The sequence below is a fragment of the Pygocentrus nattereri genome, chromosome 27 (assembly GCF_015220715.1).
Source record: "Pygocentrus nattereri isolate fPygNat1 chromosome 27, fPygNat1.pri, whole genome shotgun sequence".
Taxonomy (NCBI): domain Eukaryota; kingdom Metazoa; phylum Chordata; class Actinopteri; order Characiformes; family Serrasalmidae; genus Pygocentrus; species Pygocentrus nattereri.
Genome location: NC_051237.1, coordinates 15,716,540 through 15,728,672, shown reverse-complemented (window position 1 = coordinate 15,728,672; position 12,133 = coordinate 15,716,540). Strand labels below are relative to the sequence as shown.

The window sequence follows — 12,133 nt, the reverse complement described above, 5'->3', positions numbered from 1 at the left end:
CACGAAAGAAAACTGTGTTTTCTTGAAATCTGCTCATCAAAAGAGTGTTTAGGCTTTAACCAGTCACAAAATTGGCCACAAATGTTTTTGATGAGGGGAAATAATCATTTAGATTTAATGAAAGACGCCAAATTTCCTGCTGTTGTGAATGGGGCTCGAGTCTCTGTTGTCTATATAAAGGGGGAATGAGTCCCTCTCGCCCCCCCCTAAAAATTTTAATACAAAGCATTAAAAGATGAATCTTTTCTGAATTAACACCATCATGAAAAAAATAAAACATCAAATGTGGCCAGTCCAAAAGTTATGGCACATTTAATATTTTGTTATTTTTTTAATACATCAAACTAGATTAAATAGATAAAAATTCTGCACTAAAAAATGGCAGCATTACTAGACAGTTACTCAGTGTAGAAGGTGTGTACTTATTTGCACTTTGAAAATCCACAAGAGAGTCGTCCGGTCAGGTACGTTCTAACTTTTGCATACAACTATGTTTATTAATTCATTTTTTATTTTATTTGCAGTTAGTTTTTTCAGGAGGTGTATGGAACATTAGTGACACATACTAACGAGTCCCCTGGCCTACCAGGAACTAGACCTCGCATGATGAGCCTGAAAAAGGTCAGCCACTCACGCTGAGGTACGTTCGGGCAGTCAGCCAGCAGGTGATGTCAGCACTGACAGCCCAGGGAACGGCGGCAATTGCTAGGCCTCTGACCTTCAATGCCCGTCCTCCTCCATCTCCTCCTCCTCACAGCTCCCCACAGCGTGTGCTCCATTTGAATAAAACATTAATTCACCTCTCCTACAACGAGGGCCCAACGTCCACCATACCAAAGCTAAACAAGCGCATTGACAACTTCGCAGTACAGAGCATGTTTCTCTTGGAGATACAGCTGAGAGCGCACGCTCTTATGGCGAACCTTGCCACCGCGTTCTCACAAAACATCTGACCACAACAACACACCACAGTGCTGCGTCATGCACATTGGTCCGGCGCCTTCCTCTTTCAACACTCCATTATGTTGTGAAGCGTTTGTGTAATCTAGCCAACGAAATTCTCAGTAACTGTCTCTCACTGTGAAGTTCAGGCGTATTTGGTTGCTGGCATTGCAATCATGAATCAATCTGTTCGAGAGGTACTGTTCCTCCTCAGGCATGAATAAAAAGATGGAGCTGTTTTGATATTATGTTATTCCTTGCTGTTGCTTCTGGTAATCACACAGCTATTGTGGAGGGAAAAAACCATGCAGAACATGAGCAGTAGTGTTCAAAGTGTATAGACTCTGTATGAATATACTACAGCCCATGAAATTCAAATATTCTGAGTAGGCTAGGAGGCGGCTCTCATAAAGAAAAGAATGCATTTCTATGGATCTCTTCTTGTGTCAGCAGTGGAACGCCAACAGGATTACACTTCATTTTGTGAATTTCCAGTCAAAACAACAGTTAAGTACAAGTTATTCATTTTTAGAAGATATTTCTGATGAGATCAGAATCAAAATCTACTCTCGTTTCTGTGCATTCTTCAACTGTAAGAAGACAACTCAACACTATGAGTCTGAAAAGGTGTATAGCTGTCAAGAAGCAAAGAATATAAACAAAAAAGAATACATTTGCAAATCAAACAAAGATGCTGCTGATGTTCTTAGAACAATGGACTGACCACCCCAGAGTCCAGTCATCATTGAAAGCAGTTTTTCTAAGACTGAACTTTGGAGTTGTGGAATATGTGTGGAAATGTCCCTGCAGTTAGATCAGAATCAAGTCTCAATCAAGGAATGGAAGCTGTAGTAAAGACCAAGATGGACACATTAAATACTGACATACTATACAAGCCCAATTCCAAAAAAGTTGGAACACTTTGTAAAATTTAAATAAATGTAAATAAAAACAGAAAGCAATGATTTGCATATCTCATAGACCCATATTTGGGCTGGAAAGGCACCATCAATGCTGAACAGTATATAGAGGTTTGAGAACAACATACGCTCCCATCCAGACAGCATCTCTTTCAGGGAAAGCCCTGCATATTTGGGCAAGACAATGCTAAATCACATACTGCGTCCATCACAACAGCATGACTCCGCAGAGGAAGAGTCTGGGGGATGAACTGGCTGCAGTCCACATGTATTACCAATAGAAAACTCCGACCCAGGACTGTTGAGCAGCTAGAATCCTATATCTGACAAGAATAGGATAACATTCTTCTCCCCACATTCCAGCAATTGGTCTCCTCACTTCCCAGACGTTTATAGACCGTTGTTAAAAGAAGAGGGGATGCTACACAATGGTAGATGCGGCCTTGTCCCAACTTTCTTGAGACGCGTTGCTGCCATCAAGTTCTAAATAAGTTTTTCATGAAATGGTAAAATGTCTCACTTTCAACATCTGATAGGTGTTTTATGTTCTATTGTGAATAACATATGGGTCTATGAGATTTGCAAATTATTGCCTTTTGTTTTTATTTACATGTATTTACATTTTACACATTGTACCAGCTTTTTTGGAACTGGGGTTGTATTTCGTTGTTCAGGCGGCTATTATTTTCAGTTAAATCTCAATATTTAAATGTTTTTCTCATGCTGAAACTTGCATAACTTACACTTATTAGCTGTTTTGATGGGGAAATTGTGTAAATGTGTAAAAGTGGTCTTGACATTACTGTACTGTATGTGCACAGAATAGGAACTAAGGTTATACAATCCCACAATGGCTTTTGTAGAAACAACCACAAATGATGCTACCAAAAAAGAAAGCAGTCCATGTTTACACGCTGTACAACAACAAGAAGCTGCTTTATTAATAATACAGCAGCATCCTCAGGGTACTACCACACATATATTTATTCAATATTACTAGCTCGATCTGGCAAAAATATAGCTCTGCATCTGTATTGCAATTCTGATTGAATAAGAGACGGTGTAGCACTTGTAATCTGAATAAAAAGGACAGAACTGTTGTTTTTGATGATGCGATATCGGTTGCTGTGTTGTTTCTAATATCAAGCATAAAAAAATAGAAAAAAGCCCGAGAAACCCATCCCATGGGGCATACTGCATTATTTATGAGCAAAGGCACAGGATCTACCCACATACAAACAAAACATTTAGTGAGGGGAAAGAACATGCTTTGAAAAGCTCAGAATAAGCATTGTTCTATTTTTCCTAGAACTATGTCAAATAACGAATAATAGAGAGAGAAAGAGTGTGGAAAAAAATGGTAGCATTTCATGCAGCGCCTCCTCCACCGTGTCCCATGAGTGAAGCTTTCATCCATTATGTCAAACGTGAAAACGCTGGAAGAGAAGTCATGCTGTGCAACACTCGCCCTGGAGCGAAGGCTTTCTGTCTCACACACAGGCAAAGTCAATGGGAGCAGGGAAATGCTTTCGAGTCAGAACTTACAGCTCCCCTACGTTTGCTTCACGCATTTGAAGTGCTTCATTTGTCAGAAACAGACACACATGTTGCGAAGAATGGAATTGTCTCTCTTGTGTGCCAGAGTGTGAGGATCTTAATATCTTGGCAGAATTGCCGCACCAGGTGACACGGTCGCTGACGTGCTAACACAGTGTCATTTGCTGTGACATTAGCATTGTTGATGGTTGCTGCCTTCCGTTTCTAATGTGCAAAATCGGAGCATAAGGCCTGTCGACAGTTGATACCAAGATCTGTCAGCTTTGAGAATAATTGTCAAAGCCTGTGCGCAAAGCAACCATAGCACAAAACCTCCAGTTTTATTTAAGGCTCATATCAAAGCCAGTCCTGCTGCCCTCAAACATGCTCCCTCCACAGATCATCTCACTGCTCTAACATCTCATCCTTTAACAGCTGGCCTACCTCCACAGTGCAGTTTTCCTAATTAAGTGTAAATGAAAAACCAAACAAAGCAACCAAGGGTGACCTTTGTAGTCGTACTTGAGCCTCATACACCAGTTCATTGCTCCAGACCAATTATATGTTATACACTGAACCAGAAGGTATGCCTACCTTGTATCTACACTTAGTTCAACATTTATACCTCCCACAATGGGAAACACTCAGGGCCTTCTATGCCTTCAGAGAAGGCCTAATGGTTTATGTGAAATAAAAAAATACAGTATTATATACATTAAATACAGTATCAATACATGGTTTTCTATTAAAATCATCAAGCTTTCTTTATTTCCAACCTGCTAGTACTGCAGGCTCTTACTTCATTGTTGCCCCTGGAAACAAAAGGATTAAACACCCAACAGAATATTGTCCAATCCAATGACATGGTGTTATTTTTAAAAATGAACAAAAGCACACCACATAGCTGAAACAGTAATTACAGCCATCTTAAAGCTCACATTTTAAGAGCGACCCTTATTAGTCCCACAACAGGGAAACTTCACCTCTGCATTTAACCCATTCGTGAAGTGAGGGGGGGGGGGGGGGGGGGGGGGTGTGAGGGGGCAGTGAGCACACTTGCCCAGAGCGGTGGGCAGCCCAATCCACAGCGCCCGGGAAGCAGTTGGGGGTTAGGTGTCTTGCTCATGGACACATCAGTCATGTGCTGTCGGCTCTGGGGATCTAACCAGCGACCTTCCGGTCACAAGGCTGGCTCCCTAACCTCCAGCCCATGACTGCCTCACATTAGAGACAACGTCAGGTCAAAGCTCCATTACAAAACTAAAGAACCAGACTTAGGACACCAAGTTCAAGTCTTATGACTGGATTATCTACATAACTGTCATTTTAACAGAAAGTGATCATTTTCATGGGTCACCAGAAACTAGAAAGGGCCACAAGTTTCATTAATCATAGAATCATGGAGGTTTTGTTTTTTTTTTTTCATTGTTCAGTAGCTAAGCGTGCTGTTATGTCAAAAAATCCTTAATTAAGAAAGTATCTGTTGTGTAGTTTTATGTTTATTCATCGCATTTGCTCAATTTAATATGTCTGGCTCAGGTCATTAATAAACGCAATTTAGCCCTCATCTGGGGTATTTTACTGGAGTTAACAGCTAACACCACATAAACTGACAAAAGAATAACACCATCCTTTTAACACAAACTGTAGCTACTTACTTCCAAAACGGAGGGAAGATGGTTCTATACAATATATATATAATCACTGCCCCTGCAGTCCAGCCTCAAGGATCATCTTATAACATCTATTGCGTAACCAAACAAAACACCATAGTGATGAAACTTGATGCCAAAGTATATCTTTCATGCAAGCACACATACTTTTAATACCACAGATATGAATATATAGATATCACTGTATCACACTCTTGATACCACCCTGTCCTTCAATGGAAAGAGACCACCATAGAACCACCACTGACCTGATATTATTTAGGTGGTAGACAGTACAGTACAGCAGTGACTCCACACATGGTCAAGGCAAGTTTCTTGTGCAGGTATGAATGTATCAGGGATGGCGGTGTTGCTGAGACTTTAAAACACTGTACACTTGTAGATATTTTGTTGGTGTACAGTTAGAGACCGTGGCTTGTAGTTCGGTGGACCACCAATGCTGACCAGGTTTTACTGCTTGAGTGGTGTTCTTTTACAGTGTCAGGACATTGTCAAAATGCCTGTACGAGCTTGCAGAGATAAATTTTGTTATGGGATTGTCCATTAATTTGTATGAATTCTGATACACATATAAAGTATAGAATTTGTCTCTCAATTTTCCTTTTTTTTGAGATTTTCTCTTGATTGAGAAATCATAACTGCCATTACTATCTCTGACAAAAAAATCCAGTATGTATTGGCAGTGGTGGACAGTAACTAAGTAAATGTCATTCGTTACTGTACTTAAGTAGTTTTTTTCATGTATCTGTACTTTACTGTACTGACTTTTTCCTTTCACTCCACTACATTTCAGAGTCTAATATCCAACTTTTTCCTCCTACATTTTGAGAAATCTGTCGTTCCTTTTGTTTTCTGTGTGTATAAAAACGTAACATGTCAAAACGAAAGAAGCGCAAAGCCAGAGCACCAATCAGGGCCCAGCGGTCACTCTGTTTAGAGCTGGTTTTGACCTGTTGGTCATACCGACCCAGTGCAGCACGCGGTTCAACGTCAGCGCAGCAGCGTAAAACTTTGGGAGAGTCTGTTCAACATAAATGATGAACTAACCTAACTTTGTGTAAATAGGGCACAATATAGAAATATGTCCACATATGCAGTCGAGACTGATACAAACACTTTCATTTTATAGTAAATATAGTTAGTTTGGGTTAGTTTATGTTTATGAACAGAGGCCTACAGATCAACATAGTAAAGGAAAACTTATTTGTGAACCTGAGTTTAAAGCTTTACTTGTGTGTAAAAGTGATTTCAGAGCCACTCGGTTCTCCCTGATGGAAACTGTTTACCTTCAGTGTTTTGTGCTTATGATCATTTTAATAGACATCAGCGTCACTAATTAATGACGTTCTATTAAAAGACTGGTTTACCAAGAGAGACGCTGGAGGACTTTCACCTGAAATGAGTTCATGAAGCCAGTCTTGTTATAAAAATGATAACAGGACATCAGAGCCAGAATTACTCTTTTAGTACTTTTACTTTATACTTAAGTACATTTGAAGGCAAATACTTTAGTACTTTTACGCAAGTGGAGGTCTAAATGGAGGAACTTCTGTTACTGGAGTAATATTTTACCTTGGGTAGCTCTACTTTAACTCAAGTACATGATTCGTCCACCTCTGTGAATTGGAAAGGAAATAAAAAGATGTTTCTGCTCCTGGTTCCAGCTGTACATGTTTGCTCTGGTTAGTTGTCTGTCAGTTAACCGCCAACTCACTGATCAGGGAAAATGGGGAATAGCGAGGCGGAACGCTGTCTGTACAGGCAGTTTCTATACGGACGCTTTTTAATGCGGCAGTTGATGTATTCAGGGCGGCTTAGCCGATGTGCTGTCATGTTTGACGCTGTTTTTTTTTTTTAATTTAAAATAAACTTTAGGCATTACGTCGCTGCGAAAAGATGGTTTTAAGTCCAGTAGTCTGACTTAACGTGCGCGTGTCCCTGCTCGTTCTGCAGTGACGTTAATGCCGTTCACGGTAAACACAGCGGGTCGGCCGGTCGGTCGGGTTTAAAATGTGAGCGAACTTCGAAATAAACACCGCGGCTTGGACTTCCCATTAACTGTAAAACGCCGTGAGTCATGGCTGAAGTGTGGAGGGACGTGCGGGCGCTGCTGCCCGCCGCTCAGCCGGAGTTCCCTCTGGTCTTCAGCGAGGCGGTTGAAGCGAGTGTGCTGGCCCTGCTGGAGCTGAGCAGAGAGCAGCTGTACCGGGCGTCTGACCCCCGTGCCGAGACCGCCCAGGCCATCGTCGACTACGCCTGGGAGAAGCTCAACACAGGAACCTGGCGAGATGTGGATAAAGAGTGGAGGCGTGTTTACTCCTATGGGTGCCTCTTCAAAGTTGTTGGGATGTGTAATGGAGATGCATCTCAAGCCAAGATCCAAGCGGCCATAAGCACGTGTGATATGGGTTTGCTGATGGGGGCCTCCATTATGGACAATGTTCTCCAGAGACTCGTGGCTGTTCTGAAAAATAAAGTGAAGATGCAGCTTCCCAGCAAAGCGGAAGACCAGCCCTGCCCCAAGGTGAACTATGATGGGTGTAAAAGCAGTAATGATCGATCTGAGGTGTTGATTCGACGGTGGTGAATCAACCTGTCAGTTTTGGAATCAGGTTATAACGGTATTGAATACAATGTGCTGTTTTTGCCCAAAGGGAATTCTTGGTCCATTACTGGCCTAAATCTAAAAATAAATGCATATGGTTATTCCACTACTGTGTGAATAGTAAAGGACTGGTAATACGGCTGGCCTCGATGTGGCAGACTGGCATTCAGCTCCTTGTCCTCACACCACCACAGCACAATACACCAATAAGGGTCCTTGGGCAAGACTCTTAACACTATACCCACCTATCTCTGTTGCATGATTACATTGCAAGTCACTCTGAATAAGATCGTCTGCTAAGTGCAGAAGTGTAATAGTCACCTTTGTGTATCCTGTCTAGTTAAAAAAATTGAAAATTAGTCAGTCGGAGTGGTTAATCAAATCAGGCGCAGGCAGGATGCGTGTAGTTTCTGAAAATTGTGATCAGAAACTGATCAATAGGTCTACAACGTGTCAAAATCTAAGACATAATTTTATGAAAATGAGAAATTGTGATTAAAAACAGCCTTTGTTCTCTTCGCTTTTCCTGTGTTCATATATCAAGAGGAAACTGAAGACTGAAAACCTTCTCCATTGTGGGTTTGACAATTTGAAAACGTCCCTGGTAGCACACCACCGCCACATGTAGCCACAGTTTTTGAAATCACAAAAAACCCACAAATGATGGCGTTCCTTGGCTTGGATGACCAGCCGTTCTCTAGTGTCTAAAGATGTTGGATTTCACGGCACATAACTGCCCGCAGCCAACCTACTGACATCGTTTCAGTATGTAGACTGTCTTTTGTTCAGTTTTCAACCAAGTGTGTCCTGAATCGTGCAAGAAGTTTCATTTCAGTGTGTCACTGAAATTGAAATGTGAGATTTCATGATTCACTGAAAAGAATCGTGATTTAATCAAACCGCTGTGAGATCAGTGATTTATTCATTTGTGAGCCATTCATTTTAATCGGAGGACAAAGCTTTGGCTTTTCTTTGTGCAAGTGTTAATCAGCATCATGCTGTTAATGTTCAGCTACTGTCAGCTTGTCAGAAATCCAGCTTTCAAGAGCTGTAAGCACACTTCTGTCTCCTTTGTCAATAGAAACTCAAGAGGAACGTTACGCCAGAGCTCCAAATTGATGCTGCAGTGTCAGTACCGAGAGTTAAGTGTCCGGCTCTGGAAAGCTTCAGATCAGATTTTCTGGTGCCCCAAAAGCCAGTCATACTGGAAGGAATAATTGAACACTGGCCTGCCTTCAGAGAGCACATGTGGAGGTACCATTCTTCATAGATTTAGATCAGCCTGCTGTATTTCACAGATTGGTGAGTTACCCTCTGAAATTTTCCGTCTTTCCCTACATCTGCATCCTCTTGCAAGCATAGACTACCTACGAGTAGTGGCAGGCTGCCGCACTGTTCCTGTGGAGCTGGGATCTAGATACACTGACGAAGAGTGGTCACAGAAGCTCCTCACAGTAAACGAATTCATAGACCGCTATATTATGGATGAAGTAAGATTACAAGTTCATATATACTATAATTGTGGTCATACGGCAGTGACTTATAAACAAGACTGGTTGTATATATGCTTAGATATGGATATATGATTATATTTGTATATGTTTTTTAATTTGCTTGTAGGCAGCTGCTGGTCTGGGATACTTGGCTCAGCACCAGTTATTTGATCAGGTAACATTTGAGTTGTAGTGATTTCATGGTCATGTACTTAATACAAACTACCCTTATGGGTAGTCTGATTTCTAAAAATTAATACATAGAGCTCAACAAACAGTTGATTTACAATCATTGTTGTTTGTTGCATTATTTCAGAATCACGTACAGCCACAGCGCTGACACTTTTGATGTAACTGTCTTTGGCACAGAATGGTGAACAAAAACCATTGTGGAAGAGTCTGTCATAACAGTCTGTGTTCTGACATAAAGCCCTTACTTGGGTTATAAAAAGCAACATGATATTCCTTCTTCCAGGTGCCAGAGCTGAAAGAAGACATCCGTATCCCTGACTACTGTTGTCTTGGAGAGGGAGATGAAGATGATATCACGATTAATGCTTGGTTTGGACCAGGCGGGACTGTCTCTCCTCTGCATCAAGATCCACAGCAAAACTTTCTGGCTCAGGTAAGCCCTAGTGACAAAAGGCACACTTCAAAATGTTCTGACATGTTTTGTTTTTATGTTGTCTCTTACATAATCCAGAGTTGTGTCCTGATCTCCTTCCTAACTGAAAAACAGGTGGTTGGGAAGAAATACATCCGTCTCTACAGTCTCGAGCAAACAGAAAATCTGTATCCGTATCAGTCTCAGCTCCTGCACAACACCAGCCAGGTACCATACATCACCCACATGTCAGTGGACTGTCTTTTTAGTGTAGTAGACTGTAAGACTCATTTTAGAAAGCAGTGATGTGGAATATACCAAAATATGATGCTGGGAGACATTTTTATTTACGCTGTTAGGACAAAATATTTTATCTCCGTTGGTGACATTTTTTATTTACATAGTATCAAAATTTCATGATGAATAGACTAATAGACATGGACTAATAGACATGGTCCAGACATGACACTTTGGATAAAGTGTATGAACAAATATCTGAGGTTGACTTTCAGGTTAATGTTCATATTAAACACAATTCTTCATGTCATTTAAAAGACAAATTTCTTGTTTTACAGTAATCTTCCATCAAAATGTAATGACATTTGGCCAATTCTTATTTTTAATTATGTCACTATGCACCAGTGGGAAGACAAAAATAATGAACTTTCCATTTACGAATAGGACGAAATCTTAAGACAGCTGTGCCACTTAGGAGCCCTGTACAAATGTTTTTATTGCAAAATGTAGCTGATCAGCTTTATGTACTGACTATATCCACATACTGACTTTATCCAAAAAAAAAAAAAAAAGTACACTATATTGCCAAAAGAATTCGCTCGTCTGCCTTCACACGCATATGAAATTTAGTTAAATTCTTAATCCATAGGGTTTAATATGATGTCAGCCCACCCTTTGCAGCTATAACAGCTTCAGCTCTTCAGGGAAGGCTTTCCACAATGGTTAGGAGTGTGTTTATGGGAATTTTTGACCGTTCTTCCAGAAGCACATTTGTGAGGTCAGACACTGATGTTAGACGAGAAGGCCTGGCTCACTGGTCTCCACTGTAATTCATCCCAAAGGGGTTCTATTGGGTTGAGGTCAGGACTCTGTGCAGGCCAGTCAAGTTCTTCCACACCAAACTCACTCATCCATGTCTTTATGGACCTGCTTTGTGCACTGGTGCGTAGTCATGTTGGAACAGGAAGGGCCACAAGTTGGGAGAATGAAATTGTCCAAGTCTCTTGGTGTTGAACCATTAAGAGTTCCTTTCACTGGAACTGAGGGGCTGAGCCCAACTCCTGAAAAACACCCCCACACCATAATCCCCCCTCCACCAAACTTTACACTCGGGCAAATTGCAGTCAAAAAAGTACCGTTCCCCTGGCAACCACCAAACCCAGAGTCATTCAAAGGATTGCCAGATGGAGAAGCGCGATTCGTCCAGAGAACACATCTCCATTGCTACAGAGTCCAGTGGTGGCCCTTTACACCACTGCATTCGAGGCTTTGCATTGTGCTTGGTGATGTAAGGCTTGGATGCAGCAGCTCGGCCATGAAAACCCATTCCGTCAAGCTCTCTACGCTGTTCTTGAGCTAATCTGAAGGTCTCATGAAGTTTGGAGGTCTGTAGCGATTAACTGCACAAAGTCAGTGACCTCTGCGCACTATGCGCCTCAGCATCCACTGACCCCGCACTGTCATTTTACGTGGCCTACTACTTTGTGGCTGAGTTGCTGTCCAATCACGGTACCATGCTGGAATTCAGAGTTCCTGAGAGCGACCCATTCTTTCACAAATGTTTGTAGAAGCCAATGTGCTGGTTTTTATACACCTGTGGCCAATGACCTGTGAATTCAATGATTTGGATGGGTGAGTGAATTCTTTTGGAAATATAGTGTATGTTGTAATAATCTCCACCTCTAACCAGTCTCCCTGCTGTTGACTCTGCAAATGCAGCCATTTGTACTGAGGGCGATAATGTGTGGTCTTCCCTGCTCAGGTGGATGTCGAGAATCCAGATGTGGTGCAGTTTCCAAACTTCATGAAAGCGTCTTATCAGGAGTGTGTGCTTCAACCTGGTGAAGTCCTTTTCATTCCCAAACAGCACTGGCATTATGTGCGCTCCTTGCAGCTCAGCTTCTCTGTTAGTTTTTGGTGGTCTTGATAATGTGTTCCTATTAAATGTTCCAACTTTGTGCTCAGGATTAATAAATACTGTGAGTGCTAAATTTCTTGTTGTGCTGTTATTACTCATTTTCCCCCAAACCAGTAATAGAGTAATAGAGAGTAAAATAGGTGACAGAATAGCAGTCAAATAAAAATAGGAACAGGGCTTTTCTTAGTGTAAAGCTCCCATCCAT

General features: G+C 41.4%; 1 protein-coding gene across 1 annotated transcript; it reads left to right on the top strand.

The window, feature by feature from the left end:
• Positions 1-6,852: 6,852 nt before the first annotated feature.
• Positions 6,853-12,002, top strand: kdm8 (lysine (K)-specific demethylase 8). Its single transcript, XM_017707537.2, has 7 exons — positions 6,853-7,595; positions 8,758-8,930; positions 9,034-9,166; positions 9,297-9,344; positions 9,645-9,794; positions 9,909-10,001; positions 11,773-12,002. The coding sequence occupies exons 1-7, from the start codon at positions 7,149-7,151 to the stop codon at positions 11,935-11,937; spliced, it is 1,209 nt and encodes a 402-aa protein (XP_017563026.1). The 5' UTR covers positions 6,853-7,148; the 3' UTR covers positions 11,938-12,002.
• Positions 12,003-12,133: the final 131 nt, after the last annotated feature.